Source organism: Podarcis muralis, chromosome 2 (assembly GCF_964188315.1).
Source record: "Podarcis muralis chromosome 2, rPodMur119.hap1.1, whole genome shotgun sequence".
NCBI classification, from domain to species: Eukaryota; Metazoa; Chordata; class Lepidosauria; order Squamata; family Lacertidae; genus Podarcis; species Podarcis muralis.
Genome location: NC_135656.1, coordinates 29793112 through 29813875, shown reverse-complemented (window position 1 = coordinate 29813875; position 20764 = coordinate 29793112). Strand labels below are relative to the sequence as shown.

General features: G+C 40.4%; 2 protein-coding genes and 1 long non-coding RNA gene across 3 annotated transcripts in view; all 3 read left to right on the top strand.

Annotated features, from left to right (window-relative positions):
- Positions 1–4969: 4969 nt before the first annotated feature.
- Positions 4970–11346, top strand: LOC144326915 (E3 ubiquitin-protein ligase RNF213-like). Its single transcript, XM_077924088.1, has 6 exons — positions 4970–5175; positions 5843–6038; positions 7181–7236; positions 7795–7948; positions 8080–8235; positions 10985–11346. Exons 2-6 carry the CDS (start codon positions 5859–5861, stop codon positions 11147–11149), a joined length of 711 nt encoding a protein of 236 aa, XP_077780214.1. The 5' UTR covers positions 4970–5175; positions 5843–5858; the 3' UTR covers positions 11150–11346.
- Positions 11347–12225: 879 nt separating this feature from the next.
- Positions 12226–15155, top strand: LOC144326916 (uncharacterized). The gene is made up of 3 exons (XR_013391803.1): positions 12226–12368; positions 13478–13655; positions 14964–15155. It is a non-coding gene; the product is annotated as an uncharacterized LOC144326916 (long non-coding RNA).
- Positions 15156–16262: 1107 nt separating this feature from the next.
- LOC114588968 (E3 ubiquitin-protein ligase RNF213-like) overlaps positions 16263–20764 on the top strand; it is a 57887-nt gene continuing 53385 nt past the window's right edge. Inside the window, exons 1-2 of the mRNA XM_077920131.1 lie at positions 16263–16541; positions 19757–20346. Of these exons, the coding sequence (XP_077776257.1) occupies positions 16511–16541; positions 19757–20346 (621 nt within the window). The 5' untranslated portion in view covers positions 16263–16510. The remainder of the gene's footprint in view (positions 16542–19756; positions 20347–20764) is intronic.

Here is a 20764-nt window from a genome sequence, read left to right as displayed (position 1 = left end):
AGTGTTAAAACTATGACAAACCAATGAATTGTGTGTGTTTTCCTTTCAATTCCTAAAGGTGGTAAACATGTGATCTGGAAGCACTATTTACTCCAGGAGATTATGCTTTGATGCAGCAACTGATACTTTACATTTAGACCATTACTTTTCTGTTTGTTTTTGTTGAGAGAGCTTTTTTTTTAGCTTAAGTTTTATTGCTCAACCATGGATATACTTTGCTTTTAATATAATCACAAACATGGATTGTTTTAAAAACAGGGATATTGATAAACATGGACACCTATTCAAAGGTTGTGTCACCATTTCAAAGGACAACATGGATAAACAAATTCCCTATAAATATTATGTGGTATGTGGTGAGGAAGGAGAGTATGAAGTTATTCCCAAAAAGTCTCCAGAGGGAATCCATGTGAATCGCTGTTTATTTATACAGTTAAAGTATTTAAGTGGTACAGGTAAGGAACTGTTTCCAGGGTGTGGGTGTGTGCGTGCTTGCATGCATGTATGTATGCATTTACTAGGTTTATAACCCATATTTCCTTCAAGGAGCTCAAGGTGGCAGAGATGGTTCTCCCTTCTTTATTTTATCTTCACAACAACCCTGTGAGGAAGGTTAGGGCAAGAGGCTGTGACTGGCCCAAGGTGACTGGTCCAAACTTCATGGAGGAATCTCAACTAAAACATCCATGACAGATGGCCATCCAACCTCTCCTTTAAATCTTGCAATGAAGGAGAGTCCATCACTTCCTGTGGGAGTCTGTTCCACTGTCAAACAGCTCCTGCTGTCAGATAATTCTTCCTGATGTTTAGTCGGAACCTCCTTTCTTGTAACTTGAAGCCGTTGGTTTGAGTCCTACTCTCCAGAGCAGGAGAAAACAAGCTTGCTCAACTGTTCGTAATAAGATTTGGTTTCCAGGCCCTTAATCATCTTTGTCCAGAAATGGGCGAGCACATGGTGTCTGCCCCCTGCTTTGCTTCTGTCTTTACCCAAAAGGAAAGCAATGCTAGGTGCATCAGACCCTAGAGATTTGAATTCATTTAAAGAACTAGGCATTTCCTTAGCACCTCTAATCACTATGCCACATTGACTCCCACCATAGCACTGATTTAGCATTCTGATTTAGCAGCGTACCTGATCCCTGCATCATGTTTCTGTGTATATGGGCTTGCTGCCATGATGGAAAACAGGAATTCCCATTTTCTAAAGGCACAATCTATATACATGGGAAGGGTGGACAACAGAAAAACCTACAGGGGAAATAATTTTTTGTTCACGTGAATGCATGCTTACCGTATTTTTCGCACGATTGGACGCACCGGACCATAGGACACACCTAGTTTTCAGGGGGGGAAATCAAGGAAAAAATATGATCCCCCCCGCAGCTCTGGGAGCAGTGGACAGGCTGCACGCAGCCTGTGCGCTACTCCAAGACCTTCTCCCTGCTTTTGCGGGAGGTGGCGGAATTCCCCCACCTCCCGCAAAAGCCCACAGGAGCCCCGCGTGACTCCTGCGGGCTTTTCGACCAGGAGGGAGAAGGGACTGAAACGGCCAGTCAGTCCCTTCTCCCTCCTTGGGGAAAAGCCCCCAAGAGCTGCGTGCTCTTTAAAGGCTGCGCGGCTTTTGCAGGCTTTTCTGCGAGGTGGGGGAATTCCCCCACCTCCTAGAAAAGCCAGCAGAAGCCACAGAGCCTCTTTAAAGAGCGCGCCCCCCCATCTCCCGCAAAAGCCCCATCTCCCCCATCTCCCGCAAAAGCCCACAGGAGGGTTGGAGAGTAGCGGGAAGGCATTGTGCGCCTTCCTGCTGCCCCCCATCCTCTGGGGCTGGCGATGGGGGAAGCGCTGCTTTCCCCACCGCCAGCCTCAAAGAGCAGACTCTCCTGGCTTCAGCGGAAGCAACGGGAAGCCTCCGGAGCGCAGGCTTCGGAGGCTTTGCCTTGCTATCGCTGAAGCTAAGGAGCCTGCATTCGCTCCATAGGACGCACACACATTTCCCCTTCATTTTTGGAGGGGAAAAAGTGCGTCCTATAGAGCGAAAAATACGGTATATCTTTGAGACCTGAAAGTATATTATATTAAGCAACCAAGTTTCTAAAATTGAGGTCATCAATATCTTTTTTTGAGGGGTGGGGATAATGGCTTGTAGAATATTGAATAATGGAATTACTGGTATATTACCCATATAGATAGGAGGATGGCAGGATTATCTTGTATCATGAAAATTCCTTGTTGTTGTTCAAAAAATGGGGAGAAACTTTTTTGTTTTTGTTTTATTAACAGAGTGGCATCAGTTTGATGATATAATATGTAAAGAATCCTCTTCAAGCATCTGGAATATTTTAAGCAATAAAAATGCCAATATTGTGGAAAGGAAGAAAAAGGCTTTACAAATAATGCTGGATAGTCTGTTCTCTATATTGAATACCTTGACTTCTCGCAGTATCGAGAACTTCTTCCAGCAATTTCATCAGTTTTACTTGGTGAATAAGAAGCTAATGGTACATGAGGGAGAGCCAAAGGAATGGACAGATTTACAGTTTGATGAAAAGCAGGTATTGTAAAAGCAAGTTATCAGGAACTTGTCTTAAGGAGTCAGTGTTCATATTACTATATCACCAGCATCTTTTGATGTCCTCTGTGACTGTGTTAAGTTGGTGGCTAATTTTATTGAATGAAAAGGTCTAAACTAGGTCAGTTGTGATTGATTGAGATTTTCAGCTATAACTGCTTTTACTGCCAACTGACATGGGATAAAATAGATATTCTGGGACTGTGTAAATGCATATTCTCATGCTTTTGCATTACTCAGATTGGCTTAGAGTCATTACAAATAATCCATAATAAAAGCAACAATACAAAACCAAACATAATAGCAACATAAAAAACTTCTACTCAACAAAGCAAATGCTCACTGAAATATTAAAACTATTTCACCGGCTAGCAAAATGCAACAAGCAAGTGGGCCAAGCAAACCTCATGAAGCAAGGCATCCCATAATCTGGTGGGTGCTGCTCCTGAAAAAGCTCCATCTCTTAACTAACTGGCTGATGGGTTGGATCCTGACCTCCCCCACTCCTCATGGTTTTTTTTTGACAGATTTGTCAATCACATCTTCAGCTGACAGCTGACTGGCATTGACCGTGAGACCTGCCTTTTATGTTTGCAGGCACAGGTTGGATTCACACTTGACTTGTAAACAGATTTTCTTTCTCTCTGGACCAGCAAAGTGATCTGCAAAATCAGTCTGCAGAGGAAAAATGTATTTTTGCCTACGAACAATCAACACCAAAGGGGCTTGCTATCAGCACCAATCAGTGAGCCACACTTGCCAAAGGACTGTAATGCACTTTAAGTTCCCCTCCTCCTCTACATGGTGATGATGGCAATACCTCCCCACCCCCATTACTTCTTGTTATTGTTCAGGTATTTGCTGCTACTACAGTGGCAGCAGCTACTCTCTGTACACACTCTATTCACGCTCTTGATATAAACACACTGCATTACATTATATTTTCAGAAACAAAAAAAAACATAGAGTCATTAAAACAATTTAAGTAAACATTTGCAATTTTATTTATAAAAAATAGGAAACCTAATAGTATGACAATATAGAAGTCTATATAAACAGCAGAATGTAATATGAGATGTAATAAACCAGGGATGGAAGTTGAGGAAAGTCAGCAGGGAAGGGGGAAATTGAAATTTGAATGTAATGATTGGTGTGTGTGTGTTTTTTTTTTAAAAAAAACCTAATAAAAATGATTAAAACAAAACAAAACACACTGCTTACATTTTTCATTTTTGGTTGCTTTAGCACTGGCAGTGCTGGCCAAGGTATTTTCCCCCTCCTGACTTGCTCTAGGAAGGGAGAAGGTGGAGAGACTCAGCCATTACCACTGGTTCCAAATGTGACACTGAACACAATGGCTTCTAGAGAAAAATAGGTTATTTTTGGAGCTGAATTTATTATTTTCTTTTATTTAGCTTCAAAAGGTGATTGAAGATTACTTGGAAAATTACCGAAAGAGTTCAGCTTGGAATACATCTGAATATAATAAACTAGTCCTGACATTGACCATCTTTCTATTATCTGGAGATTTCTGTGTTATTCCAAAGTCAAAACAAGAGTGTATCAGATTTTGCAGCCTTCTTTGCCTGAAGGAGCAACCACCAGCAAAGGCAATGAATAAAGTCAAAGAAGTGTTTTCAAAGATTTCATGGTGTCCCCCAGGCTTTCAGCGACCATCCCATGAAAGGTGTGCATGACTTCCACACTCTAGATTTTTAAACAAGTTTTTAAAACCCACCTATTTTGAACAATTTTCTTACATGTTTGCTTTTTTGTTTTTTTTTGCTTGAGAGCCATCTTACAGAATATAGTTTTGTTAGTTTTCATATTAAATATCTATTATCAGTTATTAACCAGTTGTAATTGACCTTTTCAATAACTGTTACTACCTTTATCAGCTGTTTTGCTTATTTTTAGATTGTTTTTATGATACTGTGAATTGCCTTGGGATATGAATAATTTTGTAAATAAAATAATTTGGGGCTCAAAAGTAGAGGGATTAGTATTGAATAAAAAGTATTGCATTATGATTGCGTTGCTGCTACCTTTGTCCAAACAGAGGTGTGACTTTAGCAACTGTGTGTTGGACAAAAATTAAATGGATTCAACCATCCCCATACATAACGCAGGGATTGGGAACCTGTGGCCTTCCAGATGTTGCTGGACTTCACCTCCCATAGTTCCTAATCAATGGCCATGCTGGCTGTGGCTGATGGGATCTGGCAGTCCACCAACATCTGGAAGGCCACAGCTGCCCCATCAATAAGATTTACATCTCTTGAATTCCCTAATAAGAGGTACACCTCCTGAATTTCTGCATGTGAGACTTTGTCAGAGAAAGGTCCCAATGTTCCTCTTCAACCATCTCATTGGCTTTTCTTTTTCTTTTTCTCTTTCAGGTTGGGGTTGTATTTGATATCGTTCTGCAATTCTTGTATTGTACAGCAAGTTCATCAGTGGCTGTGGACAATCCCAGTTCTTCATCTCTTTACTGATTTTGAATACGTCCAAGAGAATGCTCAACTTGAATCTGAAGACGCATGGGCAAGGTTGAAAGGTCTTCCCTTTGTTAAATATAGGATTGATGAAGAAAAAAAGGGTTCTGAGAAGTAAGTTGGAATATGTTAGTATTCTTATTGCCTTTCTCTTAAAAATATTATGATCTGTGGATTAAGCTGTCTAGAGTTCCTGTTTGATAAATAGATACATACATTATCAATATGCTACACTAGAAGAGATTTGACAGTGCATTACAATGCTTGTTAACTCAGAAATCAATCCCACTGTGTAGAAAAGCTTGATTAGGATTGTAGCCTTTGAATGCAGTCCTAAGTCTCTGAGGTTTATGGCTGGAGGAGGTTAAGATGGTGCACTGTTAGCTCTCTGCTGGAAAGCTGTGCTGGCAGAAAGCCCTGAAGATGTGGTGGGGGCAACAGTAACTTTGGATTCACTGGATTCAAAACACCACAGATGACCTGAAGGCCCCAATCCTTGAACTACTCAGCTGAACCAAAATGGCAGAGGCATAATGCAGAAGTTAGAAACACATCGCATTTCTCCTTTCCATCTTAGCCCATACGAGCCAGCAAAGCTTGGGATGTTGTGGTAGATTTGCTGATCTGCTCATTCTGAACCCTACTTAGGATTGAATTTTCCATTTACAAATATTATTCCACTGTTCCTGACAATGTTCAATTCCTGAGAACATGGCATTCTTTTTTGTATATTATATGAAGACATTATGTATATTTAAGTTATTATTATTTGGTTTTGCAGATTCTTACTACCACAAATGAAAGAAAAGAAATATTTAGTGAAAGAAAACAGAGCACTGTTCAGATCATGGTTTTCCTTGCTTCCTCAAAGAGACTTGGCTGAATTTATCTCTGACTTTCCTGCTGAACCATTGGACTATCTTCTAGGATTTTTTCATAGACTGGAGAATTTGCAAGCCACTCATCATACCTATGAGGTATGCTTTGATTTTTTTTTTAAAAGAAAGTAATATCCATCTAAAATGGGTGGGAAGTCTGTGGACCTCTAGATGCTGTTGGACTCCAACTCCCATCAGCCCCTACCAGCATGATCAGGGATGATGGGAGCTGTGGTTTAGCAACATCTGGAGAGCCACAGGTCCCCCATCCCTGACCTAAAATGTAACATCTTATGATATGCCTGTTAAGTCAGTAAATGAGACAATTTAAAATAAAAAGTTCTACCCAACAGAATCCTGGTAGTCCTTATTGAAGTCATACAATTATTACATCTTGAAAAAGGAGGTGGTGATATGACTCCTGAAAAAGCCCTCCCTGCTCTCCCTGGTATTAGACAGGGTCATAGTGTGGTGGTGCTCCTAGACTAATCACTGTCATTAAAAACCCAGGTGACCTCAGCATTGGCTGATAATACAGCTATTGCCGTTTCTGAAATGTAATAGCCTGACTGCTGTTGCTCTTGCACTGGTAACTTCCAGAGGGAACTACCATTTTGTGTTCTGTGTTGCCTCTGTGATTAGCCTGGAAGCTATAGCTAGTGCAGAATATAGCCACTGCTGAAAGAATTGCATGGGCTTCCAAATAGCCACCAGGCTAAATTCAAGCTGCTGATAGTGGTGAACAAAGCCCTGTGTAGGAACCAGGAAACCTAAACGATTGTCTTGCCCATCTGATCATTACTCTCTGCAGGAAAGGACTTCCTGCAGATACCGTCTCATTATGAGCTCCATTCTGTAGAATGTAGGAATCAGACCTTTAGCATGGAAGCACCTAATCTTTGGAATTTCCTCCTGCTACGTACAAGATGCACAGCACATGCACACACATGCATTTCAGTCTACACACTTCACATACACACTGCCACATATGCATCTCTCTCTCTGCCCAAGTGCATTGCTCTTGATCACACACACAACATACTAGAGCACCCCCACATACACATTCAGAAAAGCTCAGTATTTCCAGCCCCCATATAATCCCCCCCCCCTCTCTCTCACTCACACACACACACACAGAGGTTGGTGATCCTGATGTAATGTAATGTATAGTTTGGCCTTTAGACTAGATGATAATGCAGTGTTCTAGTTCTCAGAGATTAATTTTTGCCACTATTTCTTAGGAGGTAGAAAAACTCCTGATGAAGGTGTTGGATGCCCTCAATAACAAACAAAACGAGTAAGTAAAAGATACGTGTATACCTTCATTATAGTGTTGCAACCAGAGGAAACTCTACTGAAATGCATTATTCTGTTTACAACAGATTGTTTTGAAAAACATCTGCCATGTGTGTGTGGGAGAGGGATATCACAAAATATCTGCCCATGTGTGCAAGATCTTTTTTTCTCATACACAGGAAGCTATTTTGCAAGATCTCTCTGTCTCACTCACTCACTCACTCACTCCCACCCACCCAAAAGCAGATATTTAGCAAAATTGTATGCACACACCCAGTGATATTTTGCTTCCTTCTAAAACCATAAGAAAGTGACACAGCACAGATTCCAAAGTGGGGTGAAAAAGATCTGAACGCCGATTGGCTGCATTCTGAGGCTATCTCTCACCAAAAGTGAGCTGAATAGGGTGCAAAGGAAAGCCTTGCACTCTCTAGGATTGCACAAATGAAAGCTGTATTAGACACACTACAGTGATTGTCAGGTTTTGTTTGTTGTGCTCATATTTTTAGACATAATCCAATCCATCTAGCAAAAATAACAAGCATTTCCCACAATTTAGAATGTTACAGCAGGACACTTGGAACTCATATGTGACTGTCTGCCAAAGACTTCATGAGAAAATGTGCAGAAAATTCCTGCTGCTACAATATTACAAGATACCAGCTATTTCTGTCTGCATTTTTTCAAGGATTTTTGAATTTGCACCTTCGGAGGTGAGCATCTCTCTGTATGCTGTTTGTTATTTGAGGTGGTGGTTGGGTATTGCCTCTCTTCACGTGGCTAGCTTAGCAGAAAGTTGTTCTTTGGTTCAACAGTTTGTAATTCTTTATTTTCTTCACAATAGGCTTCAAGAGACAAGGCTATGCAGAATACTCCAAAGACAGTATACCAAGGACTTCGTAATACTACCAGGGAGTGGTTTCGTCTTGTTCTACAAGCACATATGCTGAAACCTGGTTCACATTTAATTGTAGAGCTTACTTTTTCAGTGGAGCTTGAGGTTTGTAATCTGGAACTCCACACTATTTTCTTGTAGATGTTCCCCTCCCCCAGTAGTCTTTTTGGCCTTTGTGGAGAGATACCAGTTGCTGCTTCTGATGTGTTAGCCAACCTCACAGAGAATATTGTTTGGATTAAGATTGTGCTTTATTTTGGGGTAGCTTTGCAGAAGCTTATCACTCTAGAGGAGGAATAGCCTTCTATTCATGTTGCTAGAAGGCTGTTTTCCAGCATAATTGCTGTGTGTGGGATGGTCAATCTTTGTGGACACTGTAGCTGGGGAGCTGGAGTTAAAATACCTTTTCAAGCCTAATCACAGGGGAGGCGGGGAGAGAATCTGAATGTGTGTGGTGCCTGTTTGCATGTGTATGTCGGTGTGTGTGTGTGTGTGTGTGTGTGTGTGAGAGAGAGAGAGAGAGAGAGAGAGACACCCTACCCATGCCAACCTTGGCTCAGCCCATCACTGACACATTGGCCCCAGAGGGTTGTCAACAAGGATATGCATGACTTCAAAAAGGTCCCATTTTCAAGCATAAGTCCAGCATGGGAGGCATATTTGGTGTCTGTGTCTTGGCAGGTTTTTGCCTTCCATCCCTAGCTGTATTCCACCCCTTCATAAAAAATGGCTGCACTGCAATGAGGCTTGACTGTAGCCATCAACTGGTGTGACTACAAGGCTGATTTCAAGTGTAAATGATACACGAAGGCTGTTGGAGGGGAGGCTATAAGCCTGTTCTGCTGTAGAGTCATGGTTGCCCAAATACTCTTGTCTGCCCTGGTGGTGCCTGCTGTGCCTTACCTGCACATAGCAAGAAACAGGCCACTGCTGCAAAGCAGTTTGTTTTCCAGGGTGTTACCCTTGAGGGAGTGTTTCTCTCTGGGTCTCTTCCATCTCCTTGGTGGCTCTGAAGTCTTGCGTAGGAGAATCTATGTATTTGCAATTCAGCCCATGGAAACTTAGAGAGTTTGGAGCATGTAGTTCTTCTTCCTCTCCTATTGACTAGCCTTTTGGTGACAAATGCCTCAGGCAAGATGTAAGGGCAGTGTCTCGCTTACTTGCCTCTCCTTTGATGCACGTTGTCTTTCTTTCTTTTTTTTTGGAAATCCCTCCCTCCTTTGGAGTTGCTAAAGTGACATTACGTTTTTACATACTATTGTCATTACTATTCTCTTTGTTCTTCTTTATTTATAATACACCAAAGCTGTTCTAAAAAAAATGAATATAAAAAATATAACGCAATACAACAAATGTTTCCTTTCCTCTAGCTGGCCTTTATGTCACAAAGAGAACTTCATATTTGGAATGTCCAGTTTTGAATTTTTAGTCTTTGGAATACTGATACTCAACATCATTACCAGTTGGCTGGGGGAGATGAAATGGCACGTTATTCATGGCTTGCATGTATTCCTTTTGGGTTGAAGATTACCCATCACATGTTGCAGTCAAAGATTTGTAGAGGCTGGGGAAAGACAGGGGATTTATTCTTTTCATGTCCACATGATCATAAGGGGACCTTGGGAGGGAAAGCTACAGTGGTAGACCATACCAAGGGGATACCACATGATTTTGCCTACCCCAGTTTATGGAGAATTTCCATGGGTGCAGAAGGCTCTTCCCTTCACAAGTTGACCTCCATATGCCCTGCAGATGTTGAAGGCAATGGGTATAAGCCTGCATAAGGCTAGAATTGGAAACTTATGCTTCTCTGTTACCTGCATGTTTAGGGGAGAAAAGGATAAACTCTGCCCCATGGGCTGGAACTGGTCCCTAAAGCTTTTTAAAGTGGACTGACAGCCACATCTCCTGTTCCATGATGGTGATATCAGCAGAACCAAACAAAAGAAACCCAACCATCAAAGCCCACTGTCCCTAGAGCATTCCAGTATTGCTTGGGTTTCTGGAGTGCTCCTGTTCATTCCAGTCTTCACTTTGCACAGCTCTAATGAAGCTGTTCTGGGATCTTCAACAGTGACCAAAACCTGCTCATGCACTTCTGGAGAATTCTAGGCAGGAGGAAGAGGAAAAAAACCTATTCCTTCTAGTCCCGTTACTGCTTTTGTGCCTTGTGGAGCTGCACTAGGCCTCTGTTAAAAAAGATTTAAACTTCTCTGCCTCTCCCAGCACTGATGGAAAGGAAAATCCTGCCACCATCCTTCTCCTTTTCTGGGCTGTATGTGTTCACTGAAGAGTGGGGAACAATGTGTGCCTGTCTATATATGTGTGTGTGTTGTATGTATGTATGTATAAGAGAGAATGGCTGCCCCCATTACGGTATTTGCTATTGGTCCCATCTACATTTTGTACAGAGCCTATACAGTGGTACCTCGGGTTACATACGCTTCAGGTTACATACACTTCAGGTTACAGACTCCGCTAACCCAGAAATAGTACCTTGGGTTAAGAACTCTGCTTCAGGATGAGAACAGAAATCGCACGACGGCGGCGCAACGGCAGCAGGGGGCCCCATTAGCTAAAGTGGTGCTTCAGGTTAAGAACAGTTTCAGGTTAAGAACGGACCTCCGGAATGAATTAAGTACGTAACCAGAGGGACCACTGTAGTTTGTCTCAAGGCAATGTGGCCCTTGGGTCAAAAAAGTTTTGCCACCTATGCTTTAGACTATATCCTGTCTCTTAGTAGATTGTGATGCTGAAGGCGGGAAACTCTTGGCATATAAGTTGAATAAATTTTCCAAATCCTCTTGTATCCTTAGTGATTTGCTTTTATATTAAATTGCATTTTCTTTTTTAGGCATGGAATCGATTTTTGAAAATTAATTTTTGTGATGCAAACCTCACAGAGGACTGGAAGGGAACTTTAATTAAAGACATGCAAAGCAGAATCAAGCAGGTACCAAGATACACAAAGATAGTATTTAGGCTCAGCTTTTCATGTGAGACTATTGACTATAATTGAACATTTAATGTTAATGTATTTGTTATGCTGCCCCTGTTACTTTCCATTATCATATTTGGAAACTCTCTTATATAGCATTTTTGTGACACTTTTCCTTTTCCATTTTGCCACCACTATATCAAAGTAATACTTGGTCTAATTTTCATTGCTTATTGCTTATTCATGTCAGAGCTTCAAAGCTCTCTGCAGGTCATATGCATACATTTTAAGACAGAAAATAAATATTTGTCTTTCCTTTTAGACAGAGCAGGTATGCCACTCTCTTATATTCGTGTCTGAAGTTCTGATTAGTATAGTTTTACTCCTCTTTATGATAGTTAATTGTTTCATTTGCTTTTATAACTGTGGGTGGGATTCAACTAACAAATCCTGTTAACAGAAGCCAGGACAAGGGCTTCCACTAGCACAATGGGATTTCTCTCTCCTTTTCTTCCTGCCCCACCTGAAACTATCTCCCCAGAACAGTGCTCAGGGGGAGGGGAAAGGGAATTGTTCCATCTGGCAAGTAGAAAAACAATTGCCGTAGCACTACACTGAATTCATCGCTGTATGTTGTATTATGGTAACTTGTCTTGGGGCCATATGAAAAAGCACAGGTAAGAAATTTAGTTAATGAATGGATAGATAGATAAGTTAGGGTATACATGTCTCTCAGATTTACTCCCTAGTTTGTCTTTAAACACAAGACACAATGGACTGTATCCAAAACTGCTGTTCTTTTATTGGAGCAGACGTCTGCTTGCACAATGGAACTCTCCTGCAGTCCCCCATGAATTCTCAAAATCTACTCCAGAAGGGTGGGAGACCCTCTGGAGCAGATTTTGGGAGGTGCATGGGGAGAAGAGAGGAAGAGGAAGCCCTCTTGCTTGAATTTTATGCAGTGTTGGATAGAATCCAATATATTCCATACATGGTTTGTAACATAAAGGGGCGGAAGTATGCTTGTATTTGTACATAGAAATAATTTTAAATGCTAGAAGAATAACATGGATTTTCTTTTATTGCAGTACCTTTCTTCCCATTCATTTTTTTCTCTTTCTGATCAATGCAAATATCTGGAATCAGTGATACTATTTTTTATATTCTTCCCTGACAGGTACCGCCACTTCAGCAGATTAAAGCCTACTGCTGCTTCCTTTCAGATTTTGAAAAATATGAGCCTCTGATTGGCAAATCTTTTGAAAGTTGTGCCATAGAAGCTGTTAACTTAGAATACAAGGTAGGTTCAGTTTGGTCACTGCACCAAACCATGATTAGTACTTTCACAGTCTAAAATACAAACCATGATATATATATTTCTCCCTAAGGCCAACCTAGCAGTTCGAAAGCATGTCAAAGTGCAAGTAGATAAATAGGTACCACTCTGGCGGGAAGGTAAACGGTGTTTCCGTGTGCTGCTCTGGTTCGCCAGAAGCGGCTTAGTCATGCTGGCCACAGCATGTGTCTGTGGACAAACACCGGTCCCCTTGGCCAGTAAAGTGAGATGAGCGCCACAACCCCAGAGTCAACTGCAACTGGACCTAACAGTCAGGGGTCCATTTACCTTTACCTTTAAGGCTAACCGTGGCTTAGATCTACCCGGTACTCTCATTTCTATGGTGCAGCAGCCACTTGAAATAGAGGTTACAGAACACAGCTCTCCTGACAAAGAGTAGCCCTGCTCAAGCATTTGTCTGCTGTGCTCAATCAGCTCATGAGAGGGAAATGGGAATGAGCACGCTAGCTTTGAAAAGCCCCTGTTCCCCACGAGTTGGAGGGTGTCCAGTAGGAGCAGGGAGTTGTTTCTATTTGCGTAGTCTTCCCACACAATGCAGAACTCTGGGAAATCATTGCAAGGGGACAACTATACATATGGGGTAGGCTCCCTGCTGGATACAGCCACCCACCAACCTGTGGATTGTGACAGGGAAGCAATGTGTGGTGAGATTAAAATCGCTTTTCCAAAAGTTTCATTTGCATTTGTCAAAGAAACCATTGGCGAGTTTTCATTGCTAAACAACTAATAATAACAGGTTTTTGGTGGGGGCAACTTTTGTCAGACCTGCAGCAAAAGAGGGATTAAAAATTCATTCCATTGCTATGGCTGTGAACCTAATCGCTCAGGTTGCTATCTTGTTGTTTTTTAAGCATGCCTCATGAAACTATTGATTTAACGTGACATATTTGGGCATTAGTTTCACTGAAATCAGTGAGGTTGGACAGAATGGAGCTGCATAATGAAATTAACACTTACCCTCTATTAGCTTAGATGATGTGGCAAATTTGAGAGCTTGCATTATGATGAACTCATTGCCATTCAATTCTTTACATATTTTTATGTCTTAAAAGAGTGATCTCCTTGACCTGATGGCCTCTTACAACTTGAGCAAGCTGGGCAGGCTTGCATCTGCTGTCATCACAAAATCATGGCCAACTGATAAAGAAGGAAAACCTCTGAGTGACCTGGAAGGTGTTTTGCATCATCTCCTTGTTTGGCCGGACACCAAGCATCTTTTCACCTTCAGAGGTATTCACATGTAGCACTTAATTGGGAAGGATGTTTTATGGACAGCAGGAAAAATATTTTAGTAGTACCCAATGGACATTATCAAAACAAACATTATCAAAAGTACATTATCAAAACAGAGTCAAATAACCTTACAGTTGCCCTGCACCTTTTCCTTCTTCTAGCTTACAGCCAAAGACAGGCAAATCAGGCAATCTGGTCACTTTTGGGAGCAGAGGAAAGCCAATGTGCCTCCACTTCCCATTTCCAGCTTAGAGCTGGTGACAGGAGCCAGAGCCATGTCTGCTTGCTCTGCCTCTGTGGCATTCTGAGCTGCACACATGCACCTGCCTCCCTCCTGCATTCTGGACATGGGGAGAACCTGTGAGGGGAGGCAGAAGTGTGTCTGCTTATGTCTTCGCCCACCAGCCTGTGTGTCTCCACTGTCCCTCTTCAGCTTGGAGCTGAAGCAGGGGTGGGGAGGTAGGTTTTGTTTGGCTCTGTTTCACCTGGCAAACAGAGTATTTTATATATATCTCAAACATGGTATATGTATATAGACCATGTTTGAGAGGAAATCCTCAGGCTCACTGAGGAATGGCTAAGCAGTCCCCAGGGATACCATGGCAAGTGAGATTAAAAACTCCTCTGAATAAAATGGAATTGAACTTGACATTGTGGAAAAGGAGTATCACTTTAAAAAATTGGTTTATTGCTCTGTATAGGTTATATGTTTTATTTTATTATATTTGTTACTCTCTTTATCTTCCCCAGCACAATCCAAAGTGACTTAACAACCAAACAAATAGACAGTAAACCCACATAGATACATTAAAACCAAGAAGAAAGAGAAATACATTAAAATATCCCGCCCACATTGAAAAGGCCACAGATAGTTAAAGGCCAAGGGCCTGGTTATAGAGGAAAGCATCTGCCCAGCACCTAAAGATATGTAACGAAGGTGCCAGGTGAGCCTCCCTGAGGAGAGCATTTGAAAAATGGGGAGCCACCATAGAAAAAGTCTGTTCTCATGTTGCCAGCCTCCAGGCCACTTGTGGAGGGGTTTGTGTGTTTTTTTATGATTTGGTTTGTTTTCACTGACAGTTTTTGTAAGTAGAGGAAGGTATTGATTTCTTCCAGATTGTTACAATTCTTTTGTGTGTGTGTTTTTTTAAAAAAAAACTAGGTATCACCATTATATTTAAGTAAAATGTTTCAAAACTTAAAAGGGACCTTTAATGTAGTTACTAAGTACCGTATGTACTGGTTTATAGCACAAGAATGAAAATTGTTTATTTGCTTGTTTTTAATATCTGACCAATCTCACAGGAGGAAGTGGGGACTTCCTGAGCCAACTTACTGCTGATGCCAAGGCATTAATGAAGATCACTGAGTCCGTACATAAAGAAATTTATGACAATCTCATGACTGGCCAGATCTTAATTAGACATTTGGAATTAATTATAAAGTGCAAGGAACACTTTGTATCCATTTGGGAATTAAGTAAGTGAGTTTTTTCTCCCTTCACGTGTAAAATATAAATAAATCAATAGGCTTTTTAAAGATATCGCATATGTTTTTTTTATGCTGTCTTAATGGCTCGCAGCAGAGTATCAGAAATAGTGAATCCAAGTGAGAGACAAAGGCAGAAAATGAGAAAGGATGTCATGAGCATTTAGCCAGGGGTGCTCAATTAGTTAAAAGTGTTAGCTAATTAAGGTAGGCAGAACACCCCTTAGCTTCAATTGGGCTCACATTTACTTTCACCTCTCTCTTCCGAGGCAGGAAGTTCAGATCCACCTGGCTTACAGCTAGCTGGACCTGCACACTGGAAGGGTTTACTTCTCTGTTGAGCATGAAAGTGCCTTTTTTCCATTCTGAAGAGCAGAAAAAGAGAAGAGCAGTCATGCTGCCCCTACTATTATTTTATTATTATTATTAAATAAATAAATTATTAAATTTTCATACTGCCCTTCACCTGAGGGTCACAGGGCAGTTTACAATACATAACATAGTAACAATGAAAACACCCCACAGTTATTATTCCTAGCATCCCTTGCTTAGTAGTGTAGCTTTTCTTCTGTTGTTTGGTGTAAAGGAGAAGCATTCTCCACTTTATGCTAACCAAGAGAAGGGAAGCCTTCTAAGGCACTGATCTGACCTGTTGTCAACCAAGCACATTGGCACCTTCCAAACAGCCAAACCTTATTAGCCTTTCTGCCCCAACCACAGAAGTTTTACACAGAAGCTTTGGGTGTGGGATGTGCTTGACAAGGAGAGGCAGATCACTTCATCTTTCCTCAACTAGTATTACCCATTATGTATGTCATAGAGCAGAAATACCCTCTTCTTTGGTATCTAGCCGTGTGATGGGTTGTGCTGACATGCTCCCATCTTCTGCCAACATCCAGTGTTTCTATGTTCACTATACAGTTGTTGTTGTTGTGCTTCCCTCCAGCACAACCAGCACAGAAATGGAGTGCCCTGATTGAGGAGAGATTGAATGTTCTGTTCATTCTCAGGCACCACACCTATTGTTCTGGCTTATGCTGCCCTACCAGGAAGCTAGTCATTATAAACAGCATCAGATGCCTTCAGACTCTCCACTGGACATCCTCTCATGAGGCGTTTCAGTGCTCAAGGCGAGGGGTGGGAATTCCTTTTTTGGGTCAAGCAGGGATTTGCTTCTGCACCATTAGGAGGGCAGGATTTTGCAGTGCTTATTGTAAATAATAATTCTGATTTCAGTGAATAAATCTCTCTCATCCATAGAGACACCAAAGCAAATACCGAAACTAGAAGTAGTACTTCAGTTGAGGCTGCAAGAACTAACATCTGTCAAAGAGGAGCAAGAACAGTTGGGATTCTTTTTGAGCATGTTTCGGAAGGTGGAAGACATTGTAAAAGGTAATGGTTTCTAAGATAAGCATGGTTTTCTTTTGCTCATATTTGCTCCTAATGTTGGGAATGAAAGTAAGGCAAGACTAAGGAATAAAAAGGCAGCAGAAGTTTCCAATAAGTGAGCAAAATTGTTACATCAAATGCCAAGGCCATTCATTTCTTTTACATACTTAGCCAGTACATCTTAAAATCTTGAAATACTTTGAAAGTGTGTGTGCCACAAACATACACATATATAAGACGGACATAATACACGCATCCAGGGAAGGCTTCTCCAATCCTCTGTTATGGGTTTTGGGACTCTACTCCCACCAAATAATGGAAAAAAAGCATAAAATGCAATTAAAGAATTTTGTGTGAGCAGATAATGGAATAGCCAGAGGTTTTGTGTTATCTATTGCTTTACTGTATCACTTTCAAATTTCTCCAGGGAGGAGGAGAGGGTTGAAGAGTACAGTCATTTCCCTAGCTAATTATGTTGTCCTTCTCATTGCCTGAAAAGGTATAGGGTAGTGAAAACAGATTTTTAAATTACACTCAGTTGAGCATGTTTCAGTGAGCTAGTGGTAGTAATCAGAAAGAGATCAGAGCCAGACCAAAAATAAAATAAATTGGAAATATATATTTAAATCAAAGCATAGAAATGACAAACCCAGGAATATCTGAAATATAAGAATAAAAATAATGTATGAATGAAATACAAGAGAGCAATTTATAAATGGAAAACCATAGTAAATTCTAAAATAAAGGTAGTTAATCAAACAGCTATCCATAAAGCATTTCTGTTACTAAGTTCTGAATTACATCCTTCTGAAACTTCAACCTTCAAACTAATTAAAAGTTTACTGGCGTAAAAAGAGTATGCTATAGCTTTGAATCAAGTAAGTATCCAAGAATCTGGCTTCTGTAGACTCAGGGTGAAAGCTGAGAAAGATTAATCCAAGAACCATGTATAGTATCCAGAATGGTCCAAATGAGAAGTTCAGGTAAAAAATACAGGGAAAATGTTTAGGGAATAAATATTGGGGAAATGGTATCATGAAGTGCGAGCTTCACAAGGGAATAAAGAAGATGAACAAAAATAAAAATCATTTCAGGGAAAAGGAAAACCTATAAAAACTAGATTTGTTCAAAACTGTTCACGGGCTTTAAATATCCAGACCACAAAAGCCTGAGTCAGAGCAAATAGCAACTTCAATACATGGAACATGCTGAAAGTAAGAAATCCTATCTCCACTCAAAGATAAGACAAAAAGTCAGATTGGACTCCAAAAGCCCCAGAACAAATAAAGCTTTATTAGAAAAACTTGGGAGCTAAGCAAAAATAAATTAAATTAAAAAGAAGTGAATTCTAGTCACTGATTGAACTATAGCATTTGAGTGCAATCTCTTTCTGATCCTTGTATACCTCCAAATTTCCTGTCATCTGATTCACTCTTTTATCTTGCCCCACCCTTTATTATTAAAATTCGGTTCTGTATTGTGACAGGACAACAGGTATTTTATTTTAAATTAATTGTTTCTGGGGAGTGATATACTGTATTCTTGTCTCATGAAAAGTTCCTCAGAGCAACGAGTCATGTATCTTCTTCAACATTATCTTAATTCAACTTAAGCTTTGCCAAGCACTTCTCTGTCTTTAAAGTAGACATACAGCATAAACGTTTATGTTGTACTTACAAAAATATTGTCAAGAAATGGACTCACTAGCAGGGTTTGAGTAAACACTTACAATTAAGAAAACAAGAGTAAAAATTAAGAAATAACAATATAGAAATTAATTAAGTGTAAGACATGAAAGATAACATGGTATAGATATGTTAAGAACATAAGAGCATTTATCTAAAAGACTACAAAATAAGGAAAACCAAATTAAGCAGAAGTAACAAATATTTAAAGAATCAGAAGGGGAAGTTGAGGGAAGTCAAGGGGTGGGGGGAGATTGAGATTTTTCTATTTTATTTTATGTATATGATGATTGTATTAAACTGTACAAATCAATAAAAATCTTCAAAAATAAAAAATAAATAAAGTAGGCGTACAGGTCTGTTTAGCCGTGAGCCAGAGTTTTCTTGACTTAAGTTTGCTTCCATTCCATTCTACAGTTTCTAAGGTGATAACTTTCACCATGCACACAGATTTGCTCCCAAATTGAGCTGTTTAACAGGTAGTTGCAGTGAAACTCACATGATAAAGTGTTGCCTTTTGTTGCAAGTTGCATATGAGTTCTACACTGTTAACATAAAAGCTGGACCCAATGGCTGTGCTTTGTCTAGGATATAATCACTGAGTGGAGTTTCTAGGCCACTGATGCCTAGATATATATAATGCTTAAGCATATATAAGATTAGTTTTACTTCCCCCATCTTTTTCTTCAATCGCCTGATAAGCAAGTGTGTTGGTTATTACCCCCTGCACCGAATTTCCTCATGGATACAACACAGCTCCTTCCTTAGCTCAGTCCCTGGTTCGTTTATCTGATTGTAGGTGGGAGTATATACTCAGCATCTGCAGAAAAGCTAGAGGGTTTTTTTAATTTGTAATTTCCTGCCCAAACACCCTCTCCAAATCTCCTTCAGTGGCTTCTTTTTATTTATATTTAATTTTTTGTGTTGTCATCCCACACTTCCCTCAAGCAGTTCAGATCAACATAAATCTCCTTCTCATATCCACTTTACCCTTCATTTTATCCTTACAACCACCAAACACTGAAAAGTAGGTAAGGCTGAGAAGTTAGTAGCCGGCCAGTTATGGATTTTTGCAACTGAATGAGGATTTGACTTCTGTGCAAGTATTAAAGATGCAGAAGCCTTGTCCTCTTTTACACCTGGACACCCTAGTAACATCACAGAAAATGTGAAACTTGCTTGAGTAATATTTGTGGCTTTAATTAAGGAAAGGAAAAGGAAATAAACTTTGAGTTCCTCTAGTGAAGCATTCCTCCAGTTTAAATTAATAGTTGGCTAGTGAAACTAAATATAGGGCAAATGGATTCAAAATAGTTTCTACTGTGCTAATGCCTCATTTGCTATTTAATTTGTTACCTGCTAGGGAGCGTTCTCAGGTTTCAAAGTAAACTAGATGGAAAGGCAGTGGAAAATGTTTATTTGTCTTTTAGCAAACTACCAATAAATGTGTTTGATGCTAATATAGTTCATTGCCCAGCAAAGGAAAGATGTTAAACTTGGAGTGTTTCTTCAGAGTTTCTCTTTACTTTTCAGTGGATATTGCTGAAATGGAACAGAAGCACAGTGAAAACCTGGCCTCAAAAGCATTGCATGATGTTGTGAATGTGAGGCATTCAGTTTCGCAGATTGATGATAAAATAGAGACACATTACCATCTGAGTCCAGCCCAAAAGAAGATGACTGAAACTATGAATAACTTTAAAGAAAGCAACATCTTCCAGTACTGCTGGGAGTGGGCAGCCAAAAAGCTGGCAAGCAGTACTGAGGATTTGAGCAAAGAGGAGAGCATTGCCATTTTGAATCCTGAATCTTTATTTGAATCTTGTTACAATGAATTCTCCAGACTCTATGAATGCCTGAAATCTGAAGAGCTCACATTTGCTGAAGTGGACCTTCTCTTCAAGAATTTTACGAACCATTATGATGGACTGAAAAAGGATTTTCTGATTATATGCCATCTTCAGCCTCAAGACAGTGGGAAATGGGTAGAGCAACGAGTTGAGCAGATCCAGCAGTATCATAAATTACATTTGGCTTTGGGCTGTGTTAAAGTTATTGACAAGATCAGGGAAGGTTTAGACATCTCTGGTGACTTCAACGACCTGCAACTATTACTGAAATTTGTAAGTATATCTCTTTAAACCCCACCACCCAAAAGGCTGCCATGAAGCCTGGGTGTTCAGGTGCAAAAAAGAATATGGCTTCTGCACCTTAAATTGTTGTGCAGAAAAGGGAATTTCAGCATGAAAAGCTATCCCTTTTGAAATTCCTTCTTTTACACAACTATGAAAAATGGAGTAGGGAGCCGCAAGACATGGCCAACCTCTTTCCCAGACCCTACTCTGCATCCTTCGCAAGTGCTTTGGCTGGAATGTGTCTTGAACTGTGATTATGTCTCGCTTGTCTGGAGGGAGGTTTAAGTGTGTTTAAACCTACAATAGGGGAAAAAACAACAACCCCATCCTTTGTTCTACCCATTTTATTCCTTTGGTGGCCTTGCAAACCACTGGCATGAGACAGCCAGGAAGATGTCTTTGAGGC

What these genes read in the sequence shown, in the direction of transcription:
- LOC144326915 (XM_077924088.1), top strand. Translation starts at nt 5,859, where the DNA reads ATGAAAGAAAAGAAATATTTAGTGAAAGAAAACAGAGCACTGTTCAGA. An exon ending in CTCAATAACAAACAAAACGA is followed by an intron (nt 7,237 to 7,794) that starts GTAAGTAAAAGA and finishes CCCACAATTTAG; the next exon opens with AATGTTACAGCAGGACACTT. An exon ending in TTGAATTTGCACCTTCGGAG is followed by an intron (nt 7,949 to 8,079) that starts GTGAGCATCTCT and finishes TCTTCACAATAG; the next exon opens with GCTTCAAGAGACAAGGCTAT.